General features: G+C 39.7%; 2 protein-coding genes across 6 annotated transcripts in view; both read left to right on the top strand.

Moving 5' to 3' along the window:
- Positions 1 to 9,548, top strand: part of csnk1g2b (casein kinase 1, gamma 2b) — a 42,258-nt gene extending 32,710 nt beyond the window's left edge. For 3 of the 5 annotated variants that reach the window (XM_033621477.2, XM_033621475.2, XM_033621476.2), the window contains exons 9-12: positions 1,076 to 1,159; positions 2,561 to 2,662; positions 4,015 to 4,121; positions 5,363 to 9,548. In XM_033621477.2, the coding sequence (XP_033477368.1) occupies positions 1,076 to 1,159; positions 2,561 to 2,662; positions 4,015 to 4,121; positions 5,363 to 5,417 (348 nt within the window). In that variant the 3' untranslated portion in view covers positions 5,418 to 9,548. The remainder of the gene's footprint in view (positions 1 to 1,075; positions 1,160 to 2,560; positions 2,663 to 4,014; positions 4,122 to 5,362) is intronic. The other 2 variants (XM_033621479.2, XM_033621478.2) reach the window with 1 other exon arrangement.
- A 12-nt stretch (positions 9,549 to 9,560) lies between these two features.
- Positions 9,561 to 18,808, top strand: mfsd12b (major facilitator superfamily domain containing 12b). Its single transcript, XM_033621474.2, has 9 exons — positions 9,561 to 9,831; positions 11,314 to 11,524; positions 12,183 to 12,315; positions 12,396 to 12,581; positions 12,881 to 12,973; positions 13,079 to 13,171; positions 13,324 to 13,497; positions 15,094 to 15,188; positions 17,311 to 18,808. Exons 1-9 carry the CDS (start codon positions 9,561 to 9,563, stop codon positions 17,444 to 17,446), a joined length of 1,392 nt encoding a protein of 463 aa, XP_033477365.2. The 3' UTR covers positions 17,447 to 18,808.
- The last annotated feature ends 1,645 nt before the right edge of the window (positions 18,809 to 20,453 follow it).

Below are 20,453 nucleotides of genomic sequence, written 5' to 3'. Positions count from 1 at the left end.
TGCTCAATTGCTCTCACTGTAATAATTTGTCACTAGATCATAACCGCTTCTTTTTGCAAAACCTTTTATGTGAAATTGCTCACATTATGGGTGCTGAATTCAACACTGTAGTTTTCCTCTTCATTTCCTTTAAATGAAATCTTATATATATATATATATATATATATATATATATATATATATATATATATATATATATTTCTATAATGTGTCAATGTTGGATGTTCATATCAAATGTGGCCAAAGTTTCAAATAATGACGTTAACATATGTTAAAGTAATCCCTGTGAGCAAAAACCTCAGGGTTCACACCATTCTAAATATTCTGCTTCCACTATTTTCCTTCAACTTTCAAGACGAGCTCAAGTCAGCTTGTGACAGATTTGTTATTTGGTCATCTACTCCAGGCACACTACTGCAGGTGTTTTCATTATGTAGCCTACACTGCTACATGTAGCTGCATGCTATCGTCAGGAAAACTTGTAAACTTGTTTAGCAGTGTTGTTAATTTCTGTTCAGTTTTAGATCATATTCCTGCTGGAACATTTGGTTGTGTTTTGAAGCTTTAGAAAGTGCCGCTATATACAGTCATTCCTCGGCTGCAAGTACCCTGCTACATGTAGCAACGTGCTAACGTCAGGAAATCCTTATCTTGGTTGATGATGTTAATATTTCCACAATTCCGGATCATTTTCCTACTGGAGAAGCTTTTTATTGGTGATTTTTCATGGTAGAAAGAGCCACTATACTCCGTTACGGTCATTCCCCAGCTGCAATGATGGTGTAGAGACGAAGAGATGGAGAAGACCTGGAAACACTGACCAATCAGAGCAGACTGGGTTTTTTTGGGAGGGGGACTTAAGGAGACAGGCAGTAAAATGAGCATCTTAGACAGAGGGTGAATGCAGATGTTCCAGCACAAACAGCATGAGGAAAATGAAGTGTTTTTTGGACATTAAAGCATGTAAACATGTTCTAGTAGAAACCCAAAATACAAGTATGAACTGGAAACTGCGCATAGTAAGCTCCTTTTAAATTGTCTTCATTCTTAAACTGTTTTGTTGTGTTACCTGCAGCCCACACCGATAGGCCCTATCCCCAGTGACACGCCCCTGCAGCCCAGCAGCAGAGACAAAGCACAACAGCAGACCAAAAACCAGGTGAGGTCATCAGCATTAAAACACAACACACACCACACCCACCCACCAGTCTACCAACCAACTGACCGACCAGCCAGCCAGCCAACCCTGTCATTCAAGTTCCTGTGCCAGACTATTGTTGACACTGTTGTGTCCAAGAGTAATCAACTTCCTGGAAAAAAAAAATGGCTGCCGCTCAGTTCCACTTCTCCTTCATTCCCCCACCTGTCTACAGTCTGACAGCTCGGCAGTGACATCATCTCTCTTCAAAGTCTCTGTCAGACAATAAGATTTGTACAAAATTGATGCTTCACCAGTAAATGAACTGACATGCATGACGCAGGTTCTCCAGCTGTGAAACAAAGCACCTTTTTTGGCTTCAATTTATTCCTCACACCTTGCCACTCTAAGCTCCAGTCATTGCATGCATGAGTTGAAAATGCAAATTGCATTGTTCATACCAGTAATGACAAGCTATATGCTTAGTTTGTGACAAAGTGTTGACTTAATTTTTTTTTTATTTTATTCCTTTTACTGGCATGCTATCCGAGCCTTGTCTTCTTTGTTGGTTTATCTGAGGGGTAATAATTCAAGAGTTTAAGTAGACAATGATTCTGAAATCCGTCTGATAGACTCAAAGCATGGTACCAATCATGTTGTTTTATTTGATGAGTCTGACTCATTGTTTCCCGTAAAGCCAGACATAGAGTCCATTAGATTTTATGATTGAGTTATTGCAGTGGACTCTAACCTCTTTTTACTGCTCTCCATTTGACGTGATTGGCTTGGCAGCAACTTGCCACCTTTTTGAAGCTCACAAAGCCCCACCTCCAGTTCAGTGCTCGTTTCTCATGACTGTAAAAAGCTGCAACATCCTGGTTGAAACAGTCAGCTGCATCAAAAGAGAATGTGCTATTTGTCTGTGTAGTGTTTGTTGGTGGGAAGAGGATTAAATACATTTTTAGGTCTAAATGAAAGCACAATGTTTATAAAACAAAATTGAGCCTCTAGTTGAAGTAATGCTGCTATCTGATAAGAGATAATTTTCGGTGTTGTATTGAATATGCAGTGCTAGTTGAGGTGATCAAGGCTGTTTTCTTTTACTCCTGCATGACTTTATTAGTGTGTTGATCTGTGCTTCGCATAAATTTTTGCTTCCCTCTACTCCTCTATTAACATAGTTTGTCTTAACAAGCCTGCTTCTGCTTGGAAGATGTCTTCTATAATTTTTTTGTTTTTGTTCCTTTTTTTCATTCACTCCCCTCCTCCTTGTCCCTCCTCCCACCGAACCTCTACCCTAACCCCACTCCCACCTCATCGCCTCACCCTCACCCCCGACCCTTCACCCCACAACCTTCCCCTCCCCTCCTCCTCACCACTTCACGACCACCTGCCTCAACCCTTTTTGCTCTTTGCGTCAAGTCGCCTGAGCCCAAAGGAAGTGAGTCTCAGCCCACTCCAGTGACCAATAAGGAGACTCTGGGGTCGCACCTCACAGCTGAGCGGCTGGGGGGCTCTGTTCAGGTACTGCTGCTGCTACTGCTGCTGCTCTTGTGGCTAATGCATGAAGCCACATAGTTCTGTATGTGTCTGACCTCCCCCCCCTCTCACACTGACCCCACACTTGCCTGCCTGTCAGGTGCTCTGTCTGGACTCTCTCTTGTGTGTGTCAGCATCATTGTTTGAAATCCCTGTGTGTCAGTGCTTTGCTTGTTCAGTTTGCTTCATTCGCCTCATCTGCTGTAGGCAGCCCACAGGAAGGCCCATGCAAAGGTGACATACAACAGCAGCTACCATGCAAACCTCATGAAATAAAGTTTCTTAAATCATTAGAAAAATCACATAAACTAAAAGACAAGCCAAAAGCAGCGAAGTAGATTTTTGTTTTTCACTTCCCTCATTTGTAAAAAAAAAATAAATAAAAATACAACAAAAATAGGGCAGTCTAAACTGTGAATTATTATAACTATTATTATTATTATTATTATTATTATTATTATTATTATTATTATTATTGCTGTTTTCCATGTAATCATTATTTCAAAAGGCCAGTTGTATATCATTAGAAACCAGAGGCTTCTGCAGTAAATATGGCACAAATCTGCCACCTAGTGTTGGCTTATAGAACTGCAGCTTTTGAAAGAGAGGTTTACCTTTTAATGTGTGTCCTAAAACAGTATCCACATGCCCATTTGTACATGACAACAGGTTTTGTTTTGCTGTTATTCCTCCTGTTTTAATGCAAGAAGACATGGGGGATATTTTTTGGAGTCCTCGATGTGCGAAATGTAATCCAAAGTTTATCTGAAATTAATGTGACATTTCAGCAGTTCGTGTTTGTTAGATCAGGTTGGTCTTTTTTGGTATGGAATTCCCTCTTTGTGTTTCCACAGTGTTTCCATGCTGAGCTGCAGTGGAAGGATGGCAACACAGAGGGAATTTTTCAACTAAAAATACTGTAACTGTGAAAGCTTTTCACTTGATGTGTCAACAAACTGCTGAAACCTAATTTTAGCTTTAATTGAACTTTGGGACGTACATTTACACAGGTTGAGGGCTCATCTCTAACATTAGAAAAGGACCTGTTATGAGCAGTTTGAAAAGGAGGATTGCAGCAAGCAAAGCCTGTTTCAGTGTCCATGTGGTACCTTGACTTTTGTTTTAAGACCAACACAGAAAAAAAGTTGAACCTGCTCTTTAAACTTTATGTGAAGTTGCTTTAGTCGGGGCATTCCAGGATACTGCTCTCCTTATCTGAGAGGGCAGTAGAATCAAGGTTACATATTTCTATGTGAACGTTCATCTCCACCCTGCAGTCAGCAGCTTGAAGTGAATGTCTGTGTGAGCAGTCTGGTGTCCTTTTTGTACTCTCGCAGGTGATGAGCTCAACAAATGGCGAGCTGAACACTGATGATCCCACAGCCGGACACTCCAATGCTCCCATCACCGCTCCCACCGAGGTTGAAGTGGCTGACGAAACCAAGTACGAAACAGCTGTCCAGATGCATAGAGGAGCAGTAGGGTTGGGGTTTAATAGCATTTTAATGAGTGCAAATCCAGTATAAATCCTTTTGCACTCCTCACTGAATCTCTTTAGGTTTAGCTTTTATTTGCAAAGACAATTGGGTGATTTCAACCTGTGAAAATAAAACCTTTGACCTTTAAACAGAAGGTTTACATACATTTAAGAGACCTGGCTACTCAGAGAAACCAGGTTATACAGGTAATCTGAAAACACCTGTGTAAGCATTAGGTACTGTACATGTGCGTATGCATGCAGCAGATAAGTAAACAGATTTCTCCTCTCCTTTGAACTTATGTTGGAAGCATTACTTACTAACTTTGACTCAAGTGGTGATAGAAGATGTTGCTATGTTGCTTCCTGACCTGTTTTATAAACAGCAGTTTACCATTGGAAGCCAGTGCATTCAGGATGTAAGAGGCTACTTTGTGTTGGTTTCCATTTTAGTCTGACTTGGATGCAATTATTTTAAATACAAGAACACAATTATGCCTCCTATGTAGTCTTTACCGGACACATGCATACTTTTAAAAAGCAGAGTAGAAACCTGGTTACCTGTACACATACAATCCCAAGAATCCACTTTCTCCAGGAGCAATGTCACTAGGGAAGATGGGTATTTCTAATCTGCTACTTCAACTATGGAGACCAGGTTTCTCGTCATTTAAGCACAAAAAATGTGTTATGTGTTTGTTACAACCCTGAAAAATGTGTCACCAACCACCCAGCCAGATTTCAATGATTTAAAAAATCATCAAGTATACAAAATTAGCTTTCAAAATTGTGGAAAAATAGGCAGTATTCTCTGCTCTGAAATGCTGGGGGTGTGTCCACTGATGGAACTGAAACGAAGAATGAGCTGCTGCGAAGCGACGGCCTCTCGTTAGCAGCTAACACATTAGCGCAGTAACATGTACACCCCAAGTGTAAGAACGAGTGAGCTGCTTTTAAGGATGGCTACAGTGTGTCATTGAGGCATGATTTCAGGCCAGCCCAAAAAATTCTGGACACAAAAACAATAAAAATAGTGATAGGAGTTTAGTGAATCTGGAAACCACATCCATAATTAAACCAGCTATTGAAACCCAACCTTAACAAGCAGTGTTGTAAGCACTTTGTAGATATACCAATGTCCCATTTTCATGGATGTGTGTTTTGAAATATCCACTGTTCCTAAACTGAAGTCTTTGTTTGTCCTGCAGGTGCTGTTGTTTCTTCAAAAGGAGAAAGAGGAAAGCCCTCCAGAGGCACAAGTGAAAGAAGAGAACGGAGAGAACTTGAAACATTGTGGTCACTGTCAAGTTTTAAATGGAAGCAACTACACAGACCCCCCTCCTGTCCCTTATCTCTTTCCAGCTTCCCCCTCACCTCTTTATCCCTCTCACCTTATTCCCCCCGTCACTCTGTACCTCCCCCCTCTCGCGCTCTCTTTCTCGTTCTCAGTGCTCCCTGGCTACTGGAGAGTTGAAGGAATGTTGCAGTCCTACTGACTCCACAACAGACTCTTGATTCCTTTATCAACGAAAAATAAACGTACCTGCATTACAACGGGGGGCTTGAGAAAAAGTAAAAAAGCTGTAACAATGAAACTCGAATACCGTGGCGTGAATATGAAAAAAGATACTGTTTGAAACAGTTATTGTCTACAGTAGATTCCATAAGAAGGCGTATTGTTCCAACAGTCAGCTGTTGATCAGGGGGAACCATTCGAGTGGTTCAAGTCAAAGAAATCTGCTCCTTAGGAATTTTTATTTTATTTTCTTCCTTTGGTGTGTGTTCTGGGATCAAGGTTAAGAGAAAGGTGAACTATGCTGTTGTTAAATCTGAGCGACACAGGAAGCATTTCATCTATAAAACAGAATCTGGAGGATTTTATGGTTTTTTTTTTTTTTTCCCTTTCTTTTTTTGTAATTGAATCCTCAGTTTTCGAAGTCAAATCCCTACATTGAAAAACTCATTTTTATGTTGTAGTGTTTCTGGAGTTCAGTTCTTTTCCTCACTCTGGCTTTCTTTTTGTCTGTCAACGTGGACTTTGTAGCACAGTCACTGGCCTCAGGTACTGTGGAAGATCGAGAGAAACAGATATTAAGCTCTCTTATTATTATTGCACTTTTGGGAAAAAAAAGAAAACAATTACAGTGGAAAACTTTAGGTTTGAAATTAACAATTAAGAAAACAACTTAATAAAGACTGATCTAGGAAGAGTCCTTCACAACGCTTATATCTGAGTTATGGCCGAAAAAATGTTGTCGATTTACATGAAAAGAAAAAAAAAGATATGTCTTTCAATTTTTATTTCTTACATCAAAATAATTTACCAGGAAATCATAGTTTGTGCCTTTCTAAGTAAAATGTTTAAAGCTCAAGTGAGTGTCCCGCCATGACATTTTATCTAATCTGTCCCAAATGCTCACTGGATTACTGTGTGTGTGTGTGTGTGTGTGTGTGTGTGTGTGTGTCTCTGCCTGTTTATGTGTGTGTGTGCTCTCAAATGTGGAGGTTTTTGTATGTGAATATGTTTGATGATGGTGTGCACATCAGTTGCTCTCACATATAAGCAGTATACATCCCCTCATCCTATGCTGTGACAATCGACACATCTGTACAGTGGTGTTTGGTTTGGAGCAAGATCGGGACTGTGCGTGTGTGTGTATGTGTGAGTGAGTGAGAGAGAGAGCTCCGAGAGACAACAACCCAAATCTGTTGGAACTGTTGTTTCATTTTGTCAGGAGGTCACAGACAGACATGCAGCTCAATGAGGTTGACTTGTTTATGAGGTAAAGCTAATGGGCTGCTGTTTCTGAGCCTGAAAACAAATTAACCTTCCCCAAATTCCAAGAGCATTGAACTGGAAATGAACATTTGCCCTTTTTTTGAGTCCCTAGCTGCTGCTAATAACCATAGTTTCATGTAGGGTTGCAACTCATTACTTTCATTACCTATTCATCTGCTGAGCATTTTCTCAATTGATCGATTATAAACATCAGAAAACGCCCAAAAGTGCTCATGGTATTATCCAAAGCTTAACAGTCATGTCTTTAGATGTGTTGTTTGGTCTGATTAACAGTCTAAACCCCAAATTTGTTCAGTTTACTGGACCATTTCAAACATGACAACATAAACATACTGAATGGGTCCTTTTATATTTCCTGTTGGTATGTGTTACAGTGTATGTGAATGACATCAGCTGACAGGAAGTACACATGGACCCAAACTGTTGCTGAGCAATGCCAGTTAAACAGGACTAAGAAAAATAGTGAATTCTCACATTTGACAACCTGAAACCAGGTGTTTGGGATTTTTGCTTAAAAAAATGACAAATGATTGAGTCACAAAAAAGTTGGTGATAAATTGTCCTTCAATTGACGATAATCGTTGCAGCCCTAGATTCATGTATTTTCTTTCTTTTAAATGTGTGTTCTTCTTTTTGTTTCCCGGCCAAGATAAGCTCTGTGTCTCGCTCGATGCTCTGCCTGTGTTTAAGATTGCTTAAATCAGAGATTGCAGCTTCTATGGCCTCCGGTTGTTTAAAGGAGTACTCTTGTATTAGGTTGGGGGACTCACCAGACACAGATTTCAAAAGGTGGTCATAACTGAAGCAGCAGGAGCCAAGAAATCCTGACTGGTATGGGTCCGATTCAATGTAGAAAAGACTCCAGCGCACTGTCTGACTTGTAAAAATAATGATTTTATTGCTGCTGCTGCGAGGTTTCAGTGACTAGAACTTCATCAGGCAAATGAAGGTCTGGTCACTGAAACATTGCTTCAGCATTAAACAAAGTTTATTGGTGGAGTTTATCTGCCCCTAGAGATGAACAGTCTTGTTTTCAAGGGGGTCCAACACAAAACATAGAACACACTTCATTACAAGGGACACAATCGCAACATAAAACGTGCATACATAGCTGTCATTTACCAACCCACCCTCACATCATTCCCATAAGCCAGCAATACCCTCACATAATAAAATGGATGTATATGCCACAAGACACCTGGAGCATTAATATACTGCTACTACCACCACTACTACAATAATGGTAACATGAATCTTTGCAGGTTAGACAGTGTGCCGGCGTCTTTTCTACAAGTTTTATTCTTCTCCTCCCTCTCCTGTGCACCTGTCTGAAAATAGATGTGCGAAGTTTTCCTTCGCTATGGGTTAAATCTCAAAAACACTGGGTCCTACATTTCCCATAATGCCACTGGATATTGTCTTTCATTAGATCTTTCCTTCCTCCTTAATCCCCCTTCTTTAAACCCATCATGCCAGGTTTAAAAATGTTAAGTGTTGTGTCAGGCCCAGAAGGTGACGGGCAGGCTTCAGCAAAGCTCCTCCAGAGCTGAATACCTCAGCTTCATGTGTAAAGTCAGCAGAGTTTCCCTTTAAAACACCACTTGAGCCTCATCTTTATGATTCATTTAAGTTTAACTTTAGACTTTAAGATGACACAACACTGACTGACCTGTAATGTCACAATGTGTGATGACCATGACCACCGCAACATATGTGTCATGGCATGGGAACGGGAAATTTAGGTTGTTTTCTACTTGAAGTTTACCAAAGGGCAATGTTGCAAATGTATAAATGCATACTGATGGATTGAAAACAAATGACCTGACATCAGAGGCCAGTTGAGGTGCTGAAATTCAGACTTAATGTCACTTGAGTGTTAATTTCAACATGATTCACCCAAACACAACTACAATGGGGAAAATATGTGAAGTCTTTCCACAGCTAACAATTTGATTGCACTTAATCTGGCTCAGCTTTGTTTCTAAAAAGCTAATTGATTTGCAGTCATGAAGGAGAGATTTGTCTAAGCATGATTTAAAGGACTAAAGTGGGCTCTGTGCTTGAATCACTCGCCACGTGAAGGACATAAAGAGGAACCGACTGTATTTGCTAACGGTATTGAAACTCACGAGTTTTCAAAGCCACTCATACCCACGGCTTTGTTGTTCATCTAATTAAGACTACACCGGAGGCGTGTACATTGCAGAGCTGTATAATAACTTCAAAGACAAAACAAATCTCCAGATGCGCAGAGGATGGCACGCAGAGCGGCTGCGCGCTTTTACGCGTGAAGTCGTCCATGTGTCTCAAAGTGCCGCTGATCGCTCAGAAAAGCTTTTATTGGCGCATTAAAATATTCCTAAACCGGTTCAGCTGACCAGCGTGGGGGCCCAGCTTGGCATAATCCATTACGTTGCGTATTATATGATTTATGGTTAAGGAGGTTCTTTTTTTTTTTTTTTTTTGGAGATGCTCAGACCAAGGTTGAACTGTGTTTTGCTCAACGTCTGTTAGTGTAACTATTTGCATTATGTATTTGTAAATATGACAACGACAGATCTTTAATTGTGAATAAAGGAAGTTTTATCACAGGAGTCCAGTCAGTCATGGAGCAGTTTGTGCCTGCTGATCGCTCTCTGTCAGTCTGCAGGCGGCTATGTTACGCAGCGGGACACTTTCTAAACGACCTGTGCGCCTCTATGTGGTTCACCTACCTGCTGGTGTACCTGCACTCCGTGCTTGGCTTCCAGAGCACGTATGCAGGTGTGATGCTGCTGATTGGTCAGATAGCGGATGGAGTCTGCACGCCTCTGGTTGGATATGAATCCGACAGAACACCGTGCTTCTATGGCAGGAGGAAAAGCTGGCATCTACTGGGTAGGTACCTGAGGTAAAAGTCTTTGCAGGAAGATGCACTTAATAAAAGTGCTTATAGTCACTGTTGGAAGAATTACTCAGATCTTTACTGAAGGGAAAGTAGCAATAAGCCCACTGCAGTGCACAAATACTCACTGCATATAAAATCATAAGTAAAAGTATGAAAAAGTACTTAAAATGCTGAAATGGCCTGGTACAGAATCAGATTTTACATTAGTGACTACATCACTTTTAAATTTTGCTGTTAAAAGTGGATCTAATTTTAATGATATACTTCTATCATACTGGTATCATGACCTATTATAAAAGGCAATATAATTAAATAGTTGATTTGTGATTTGTATCACAAATCTAAATATGTAAAGTATCTAAAGTTGCCAAATAAATATGGTGGAGTAAAAAGTACAACATGTGTAGAGTAGTAGTATAAAGTACACTCTTATAAAAAAAAAAAAAAAAAAGAATCATGGGGTTTGTGGTTAATGCTCAAAATAAAGTTTTCAGTATAAAAACGTGTGTTAGTCTGGTCAAATTAAAAAACAATATTGAGTACAATGGATTTAAAATAAATAAATTAGAATAGCTAAAATAAAATAATTCGGCCACTAAATATAAACACAACTTTTGGATACCTATTAAGTTGGCTCAACTCAACTAGGTTTTTCAAGGTCAAAACAATCATGTCGGTTGTACTAAAAAAAATGAGTTTGTCAGATTATGAAAGACTCATAGGATTGACTCAATAACCCCAGAGTCTGAACTACGTATGTCAAAAAATGCATGCAAATTGTTACTCCAATTTTTTGAAGTTAAACCAAAAGATTTATTTTTTAAAGTGTGGCATAAAATGGAAATACTCAAGTAAAGTACAAGTACAGTAAAATTGTACTGTAATGGAGTAACTGTACTTCGTTAATTCCACCACTGAAATTGGATGAAAATTGATGGATCGATTGTACAAATATAAAACCAAAGCTTTGTCAAGTGCAAGACATCAGTTTGTCTGACTTCATGGTTCTGCCTCATTTCTGATTGGTGCAATTTGAGATGTTACAACTGCCCCCGGTCTCCCCTACTATTAATGTAATCTATAATAATTCATCATATATTTGTTAATGATATAAGTAGCTATCAAATAAATGTAGAATTAAAAGTAGTTTACCTACCTCTGAAATGTAGTGGAGCAGAAGTTGCATAAAATGGAAATACTCAAGTGAAGTAGCCTGTTCGATAAAATTGTACTTACAAAGTAAAAAATGCTTAGTTATCTCACTTTCGACCACTGTTAATGTTCTCACGGGAATGTTTTACTAACTTAAGAGGTGATGCCAAGTCCAAAAAAGCCAATACTACTACTCCTCCTACTACTACTTACGGTAATAGTAATAATAATTGTCATATTTGGTTTATGTGGTGGTTTTCTATGCATAGTATGATGCTCAACACTTGAAATACTAAAGTAATTCCCTCTCTACCTCCCAGGAACTGTTTGTGTTGTTGTGTCTTTCCCCTTCATCTTCAACCCCTGCCTGGCCTGTAACGACAACACTCCTCAGTGGGCTCAGATCGTCTACTTCTCCCCCTTCATCATCATCTTCCAGCTCGGCTGGGCAGCCACTCAGATCTCACACCTCTCCCTCATCCCGGAGCTCGTGTCCAGCGAGAGTGACAAGGTGGAGCTCACTGCGTACAGGTGGGGTGACATCATCATCATCGTTATTAGGCATGATCTCAAGTATATACAAAATAAACTTGATGGTAGGGCAGAGACCGTCAAAAATGCAGTCTGAAAGAAAGTATATCGCTCTATAACTTTTGCTAGGAAAGTAGAAACTTCTCCATATTCACCAGTGTTATTAGGCAGCATCTGTAGTACAAAATAAAATACTTGATGGTAGGGCAGAGTCCTTTTGTCAGTCATCACATGTGATTATAGCTTTCAGACTGGAATATTTCTCAGAATCTGAAAACCCAAACAATGGGATCTGTTCTTCCACTGTTTTTGTTCTCCTCATCCACCCAGCTTCCTTCCCAGTCTCTCCTATTCTTTCCTATCTTTAAAAAGTTATCATCACTTCCTCCAATGCACTGTCCAAACTATAAGAGCAGAGTTAAGGAAACTGTCTCAGCTGAGCTAGTTGCAACATCAGATTCGTGTCATATTACACCACTGGAAAGAAACCAAAATAGCAGCCAAATTCCCAGTGAAAAGAGAAGTAACAGACTCACTCTGCCATTTCATCATGTCAGTCAGAACAGCTCAAATCTCAAATATTAAGGCGACGACTCCTCCACTCCACTCCTTTCAAGTTGTAACAAATAATTCACTGTTGGATTGTCTCCTTGTGTAGGTATGCCTTCACTGTGGTGGCCAATATCACAGTGTACGCTGTGGCCTGGCTGCTCTTTCACTTCCAGGCTCAGCACACCGTGAACCCCTCCATCACAGACAACCTGGGCCCTGTGGACATCCCTCTGTTCAGGGTAAGAGGAGAGATGCCAGAGAGATATATGCACTCATGCAAAATCACTACTTCAACCCTTCTGTCCTGCTCGGTCTGTAGACGCTGGCCCTCATTATGCTGGGTACTGGAGCATTGTTCTCCTTCATATTCCATGTTGGCACAAAAGAAGAAGTGGCAGCCCCAGGGAGCGAGAATCAGCCGATCACACCTTCCTCCTCACAGGAAGCTTTGCCTCAGCCTGTATTCCAGTGGAGGCATTGGCTGAAGGAGGCATCTTTCTACCAGGTGATTCCTGAATGTGTGCTATGTAACTTTCTGCTCAATCAGAAAGTTTCTCCTTTTCCTCACAGGGAATGGCGTCGTAACTCTGGATATCATTTGTTGTTGAGGTTAAATCACATGTAGTTTTCAACAGATACATACAATGATCTTAAACTGTACATTCCAAATGGCCATTCAAAATGTCAGTGTATTATAAACAGATATTTTTTTCATTAAAGCATGGAAGAAGAAAAACAAACAAACAAACTGAATTGGCCTTCTAAATCTTGAAATTTTGTTTCCTTTGTTTGACTTTCTACCAGGTGGCCTTCCTGTACATGTGCACCAGACTCATAGTCAACTTATCTCAGACGTACATCTCAGTTTACCTCACCAACTCGCTGATGCTACCAAAGGTAAGGCCACACAGTGTATATTCATACAGTGACTTGTGGAGCTCATTGTGTTTATGAAATGTCTGTGTTGCAAGTGAAATAGTAATTTCCGTGTTCTCTCTTCAGAACTTCATTGCCATCATCCCTCTGGTGATGTATGTCAGCGGCTTTGTTTGCTCTCTGGCCATGAAACCAGCCAGCAAGCTCATAGGAATCAGTGTGAGTCTCTGTTTAATGAGATGCATTTTATCATCTCCATTACCACATGGGCTACAACACTCCCTTATGTTATTAAAATGTGTCTGTTGCATGATTAACTAATTAGAGATCTTAAAGAAAAGTTGTATTGAAATATATCTGTCTGTTGTCAGACTACCTATTTGATCGGCCTGTTGCTGGTGATTGGCTTCGCCACCTGGGTGTTTGTGGACAAGAGCATGGGAGCAGAGAGCATCTATGGAGCAGCCGTGTTGCTGGGAGCCGGTTCAGCCACAATCCTGGTCATGTCTCTGTCCATGACAGCCACACTGATCGGGGAGCAGACGGTAGGTGGAGGGGTGCAGTTCATAGCTTCGTAGGAAAGTTGTTGCATGGAAGGAAATAAAAGAAAAAACTGACCAAATTCAAACATGTACATGAGCTGACTTTGTCAAGTGGGAGGAGGAGGGGATGGTGTGACACTGAGGCTAGATGGCTGCAAAACTGCAGATCACTGTTAAAGACCAACAAACACAAAATCAGCTGTTCTTAAAATGCACTTTTCCAGTGGTGATTGGGCCACCAAAAGCAGGTGTTTTTGAGAGAGACATTTGCAGCATTTCCAGCCACAACTGTGCCACCAAACTGAGTATTTTAAGCCAAACCTTGATCTTTTCCCTACCATAACTAAGTAATTTTTGTGCCTAAACATAACCACACGTTAACCACAGAGTCGTTGAAACATAAAGAAACATAACATTTTAAGATATCTGCGACATAATGAGTTACAAATGTTACATATCCTTGGTTTGACAAATGCAATAAAAAAGGCAATACCAATAACAAATTGATCCTAGCAACAAGTACTGTCTGTGTATCCAAAGCCTGACACATCTTATTCCTCTGTGTTATAATGTCTAATCCTCTTAAAAACATATCAGTGATTCACACTGTTGTACTGGGTGACATCTTTATTCATTATACTGCACACAGGCACAGTTTATTTAAGGACAGTCCCATATCCACTGTCCTGCTGCTGCAAATACTCACACTTGAGCACCAAATGTGTATTAATCCGCTGCTGAAAATAGTCCCCAACAAATGCACATTTTACTTCTGCTTGAGTAACATTTGCTTAAACCCACAGTGCCCAGCTGTTAAGGTAGTTACTGAGAGTTTTTTTTTTTTAAAAAAAGTGAAAGTAAATTTGTGACCAGTTTTTAAAAATGTGTAAGCACTTGTGACTGAGAGCTAGAATAACAAAGAATAACACCAGCATTGTCATTTGAGTGCACTCAGTGGTTGGGTTGACAGTTACAGTGGTTTATTAGTGTGCCAAAAATCGCCTTTGAAAAAGCTAATATACAGCCTATCAGGGAACAAATACTAAATCACATGCCGCTTCAAAAGTAAGTTTTGCTTTGTGGTTAATGTTCAAGATGAATAAGGTCGAGATAAACCTCATCACAAGGCCCAAACAAACAGCCGACTTTTTGTTGTAAATGTCACATCAGAATCAGCCGTCCAGTCACAGGAGAGTTAAGTGAAGATCTACAGCTTGATAAATGTGTGTGTGTTGGCATACTTAGATAACCAAACCAGTCAGTCTGTTCTCGTGCCACTGGATCACAGTCATGTTTGAAGATGCTTTCTAGGAAAGCTGTCAGCTGTGAACTGAAATGGGAGGGTTTGTAGTGGTGAGCTTGTATGGCAGCACATTTTACTGCTGTCACGTCTCCTCTCATGTCTGCCTTTCCTCACTCACACTGTCTGGAAAGAGATGAATGAAACTGCTGGATAAATGCTCACAGAGAGTCTATTGTGTGTCTTATTCACATAGAAGAATGCTGTGGAGAATTATGTGGAGTTTTCAGATAGATTTCATTCCTTTGTGCTTTGCTGCAGTGACTGTTATAATCTTTGATCTCTGTATTGTTTGGCAGCAAAGTGGAGCTTTTGTTTATGGATCAATGAGCCTCACAGACAAGGTGGCTAATGGTGTGGGGGTCGTCCTGATTCAGAGCATACGGCCATGCAGGTGAGTCTCTCTGTGACTGACACTCCTCTGCCCTTAGTGGTCCTTCTCACTGACACTCCATTAAAATGAAAGTTTGGCAGAAAGCTGCTTGAAAAGACGTGGGCATTTCGCAGGGACAAATCTACCACAGAACACTGTTTTCCCTTCTCTCTTTGGCCAGAATACAAGGGAATCCTCAACAGCTTAAATGGTGACAGGTGTTTTTTAATATGCCACATTTTCTTCCAGTTCCTTAAAGCAGTAGTTCCCAACCTGCTTTTGGCTTGTGGCCCCTTAATTTAAAGCAATATCTTTTTGGGACTCTTTGTTGCAGCCAGGTTGTGTGTCTTAAAATTTTATTTTAATTATTTCTAGAGGCCTGAAGAGATAAAATTGAAAAAGGACAAAAAAAAGGAGCAAAGGTTGGGGAAAAAAGTCAAAGACATTTTTTTGCGTACCAGAATTTTGTCCTCTTTTCTACCTCGTCACATATTGATGTTTTGGTCATGGGCTTTCCACGTCCGACGTGCAAGGTACCCTGGGTGTGTTGGTTGTTAATGTTCTGGGACATCATGTCAAGTTCTCCTTTTTCAAGATACACTTCTGTTTTCACAGGAAATTTAAGTTTAAGTTTACATACAGTCTCTTTCACAATAAACACACTATGATGGTACAACACAAGTTTTTTTTCCTTCAACAACAAACACACGTGATTAGGTTGAGGCATCAAAAACACAGGTTAGGGTAAAACATATGGTTAGGGTTAAGAAAAAAGAACAGGGTTTGGCTTTAGAATCTCACAGGACACGCACACTGCTCTCTCGGGTGAAATTCAGTGTTTGTTGGACCCATCCACTGCAACTCCCGCCCCACTCAGACTTTTGTAGCCTTAACTTTCATTTGTCCTTCTGTGCTTCCCCTGACGCCGCCGGGTGCCGTTAAACTATATGAGCAAGTAGCTGCATACCATGCTGATGATGAAGGATGTTTTATTTCGTTGGTTTCTGACGCCGCAAGTCACTGCCCAAGTGCTGTATTTTGATGACTTCAGAGTGAGACCGTGCTCACAACCCCTTTTGGGGACAGCTGATGACATAGATTTTTCCTTTGTGCCACTGACCTCCACTGTTGCCTAAAACCTATTAAAAACACATCAGTGAGCCACATCATTGTATCTGCTGACATGTTTCTTCATTACAATGAACGTGGGCACTGTAGTTTATGTTCAGTTCTACGCACACCGTCCTGCTGGCTGAAACAATCACTAGAGCACCAACTATGTATTCATCCATGTCTGAAAATAGTCCCTACCAAAATTTTCTATTTTCTCCCACCTTTTTTTTTTTTTTTTTTTTTTTTTGCAAAAAATCATTCAAACAAACTAATTAATTTTCCATAACCGCTTATCCTGTTAGGGGGATGGAGCCTATCACAGCTGACATTGGGTGAGAGGCAGGGTACACCCTGTACAGGTTGCCAGACTATCACAGGACTGACACATAGAGACAGACAACCATTCACGCTTACATTCACACCTATGGCTGATTTAGAGTCACCAATTAACCTGCATGTCTTTGGACTGTGGGAGGAAGCCGGAGTACCTGGAGAAAACCCACGCTGACACAGGAAGAACATGCAGACTCTGCACAAAAGGGTTCCCCCACCTCGGGTTTGAATCCTCCACCCTGGGTTTGAACCAGGAACACTCTTGCTGTGAGGCGATAGTGTGAACCACTGCATCACCATGCTGTCCAGCTGTTATAGGGAATTATTAGACTTTAAAAGACATGAAATGATGTAAATAGGGTTTGTTTTTAAATATTTCCATCCTCAAAGGAAACCAATGGATTTGCGGCTGAGTGCCATAGCAGTGTGGTATCGAGAGATGTGTTTGGTATGGGTTTTTTCACGTTATTTACTGTCAGTATGAATAACACTAGACTTATCCTTCAACTTGTGACTATGTGTGTGATATGTTTCTGCAAAATCAATTTAACTAAATAGAGGAGTTTTCTAAAAGCTTCATGCAGCTTCATTGTTCACAGTTGACCTCTTCACCTCTCAAAGATCACAACTTTGCTGCTTTTTTTGGTCACAGTTCAACAAAACTTGTCCCCATTGTCCTCTCTTCTCTCCCTAACAGCACGGAGGCCTGCTGCCCAGACTGTGTTTGGTTTTACCGTGACGTCATGGTGACAGTAACTGGGGGTGTGGCCGTGGCTGCAGCACTTTGCCTGTTCACGCTTCTAATCCGGCCAATCAGGATACGGAAAAGTTAGGGTTCAACATCTGCACAACACTAACATGCCTCATATCTGTGCACACACACACAGAAAACAACCACTCATGTCAGACTGAATAACCCACAGTGCATATTTCTGTTTGAATCCACCATTTCAGCTGCATACAGAGCATACTTGTTTTAAAGGACCTCAAGGATTATGCCTTACTCACTAATCTTAAAAAATATTTTGGCGTACTTTACTTTTTGTTCATAAATATTTTGAGGGGGAGGGAAAGCCTTTGTTGCTGGATAAGGGAAATGGCCCCGAGGATGTGAGCCATGCTACCACCCAGTGTATGAATCTGTAACTACACTGTCTCCTGGAGGGGCATGTAGGCTTTTAAAACTGACGGTTACAGTGAAGGTTCCTCATCAGAGAGGAAGCTTGTGATCATAGAAAGATCTTTAAATGCATAGATAGATTTAGAAAAAATGTGGAAACTGAAACCACAGTCACACAGACTCAAAAATACAAAATATGCTATTTCATATAGAAATCTAGAAATCAAAGTTAAGGGCAACTGATGATAGATAGACCTACATATATACATTCATACACACATACATGAGACACTTGTTGGAAATATAACACAATCCAATCTCTGCCTCGCCTTTCTACTGTGAGTGAAGCCAAATGTTTTCGTTGACCTGGCAGCGATTGTGGCGCTGATCCAAGGAACTGAACTGGGTGAACTTGACACTTCTTGTGTGTGTGTGTGTGTGTGTGTGTGTTTGAGTGACTGTAAGCAGGAGTGTTAATACCTTCCTGGACATTATTCTTTGTACCACTTGCTTTGATCATTTTTACTGTAAGAGAAAAATAACCAAACATTGGTTGGTTGGGAAAATGATTCTGAAAATAAAAAGTACACACACATACCTGCTCTGACCAAAGGTAAAACTACACAGCAGAGACACTGACAAGACACAGGAACTAAACTGAACTTAGTTTTGATTCTTTTATAATGTTGCATTAATTTAAAATCATGTTGTTATGTTAACAAACTGTACATCTTTGTTTTCGTTCTTTATTTTGTTCATTCCTTGGTTATGTTTGTAGTCTTTGTCTATCGTATGAAAGCTGCATGTTTGGATTTGAGCCACCTGATCATACCTGTCCTTCAAGGGGCAATGAGAAAAATGTTCAGAAAATGACTTCAAAACCCATTAATCAGTAGAGGACACAATTTTGTTAACTTAATTCTTCTTGTAATGGAAATTGTTTTACAAATCATTTTTAAAAATTTGCTGTTTCAACCATCATTTGTGAGTCCTGTTTTGCCTTGAGGGAGTATTGGTTCACTACAGGGCTGGTATTTCACTGTTAAGCTTTGATTTGTCACCTTCTCTGTGTTAATCAAATAATATGATATTGGTTGTGTCAGTTTCAGGGTTTCATTTTATATTCATGGTCACCCTTTTCTGTGCAGCCTCATTCTTTTTTATTCAAACTAAGAAAACAGATTCATTCTTGTCCAGTATAGCTTGTGAGGAAATCAGAATGCAGCGCAGTTATTAATCTCATAAAGACGGCTGTACAACCTTATGGAGGAATGCAAATGATTTTATACACTTAAACAAAAGTGTAAAACAGTGATAAGAAAAATAAATACAAACTGTAACAGAGGCGTGTGAGAAACAAGAAGAAGATCTTAGGACTAGTGAGGACAAAATAAAAGGACAAGGACTTACGTTAAATGAGAGATTAGCGCTAAAAGCAAAAATCATATTTGTCAACTTTTCATTATGTAAAGCGGGCAACTTTTTTTTCAGTTAGAAAATCTGTACCATGTGTGGTTTCAGTGACTCCATTATGATGAAGTTTTTCTCAAAAATAATATCAATCAATCAATCAATCAATCAATGTTATTTCTAAAACCCAATATCACAAATCACAATTTGCCTCACAGGGCTTTACAGCATACGACATCCCTCTGTCCTTTGGACCCTCACAGCGGATAAAGAAAAACTCCCCAAAAAACCCTTTAATGGGGGAAAAAAATGGTAGAAACCTCAGGAAGATCAACTGAGGAGGGATCCCTCTTCCAGGACGGACAGACGTGCAATAGATGTGGTACAGAACAGACCAGCATGATAAATTAACAGTAATCCACATGACACAATAAGTCAGAAAGAGAGACAGAGACAGAGAGAGATGCAGGACAGACGGTAATGATAATAGCTTACAACAATATTAATTAAAGCAATAATATTATAATAATAATAATTACGGCTATTGTGGTACAATATGTTGAAAGTATTTTACAAATGATTCTTAATTGAATATGACCTTAAAGCTGTCTAAATATTAACTTTAGAAGATGAAGACCACATGATATCAATTAAATTATAGACTTATCTTTACTATGATCAGTGTTATATGAAGTCTTTAGATCCTTACTTAAGTAAAAGTGCAGGTACCATATTGTAAACATCCCACTGCAAGTTAAAATCCTGCACTGAAAATGTTAGGCTACTCAAGTACAAGTATAAGTATTTTGAGGAAATGCACTTAATAGCGAAAATTATCTCTGTGACTGTTGTACTGTTTTATTTTATATCATTAGATTAATATTATTCATGCTTTAATGTAAAAGCAGGATTTTCTTGTTGGAGTTGGTTGACACACAAACAAAGCAAAATAAGAATAAAAGATGAATAAAATTAAAATAAAACCTAAAAGTGATACCTTCACTTCGCTTGTTCACCAAATTCTAAATTATCATAAATAGTTGCCAATTAATTTTATGAAAGTCAACTAGCATTTTAATTGTAGTTAGCCTATATAAACTGTTGGATAATTAATTTAGACTAAATATCACATATAAGGGAAAAAAGTACAGTATTACCCTCTGGATTGTGGTTAAGTAGAATTATAACGTGGCATGAAAAGAAAATACTCAAAGAAACCTTTAATTTGTATTTAACTACTGCTACTACTTGAGTAAATGTATTTAGTTACATTCCATCACTGCTTGTAGCTGGAAATGACTGAACTGCTA

The sequence above is a fragment of the Epinephelus lanceolatus genome, chromosome 6 (genome assembly GCF_041903045.1).
Source record: "Epinephelus lanceolatus isolate andai-2023 chromosome 6, ASM4190304v1, whole genome shotgun sequence".
In the NCBI taxonomy this organism is placed as follows: domain Eukaryota; kingdom Metazoa; phylum Chordata; class Actinopteri; order Perciformes; family Serranidae; genus Epinephelus; species Epinephelus lanceolatus.
This window is presented reverse-complemented; position numbering and strand designations above follow the sequence as displayed.

Coding starts and splice junctions, on each gene's coding strand:
- mfsd12b (XM_033621474.2), top strand. CDS start 9,561: ATGGAGCAGTTTGTGCCTGCTGATCGCTCTCTGTCAGTCTGCAGGCGG. Junction 11,525..12,182: donor GTGGAGCTCACTGCGTACAG/GTGGGGTGACAT, acceptor CTCCTTGTGTAG/GTATGCCTTCACTGTGGTGG. Junction 15,189..17,310: donor CAGAGCATACGGCCATGCAG/GTGAGTCTCTCT, acceptor TCTCCCTAACAG/CACGGAGGCCTGCTGCCCAG.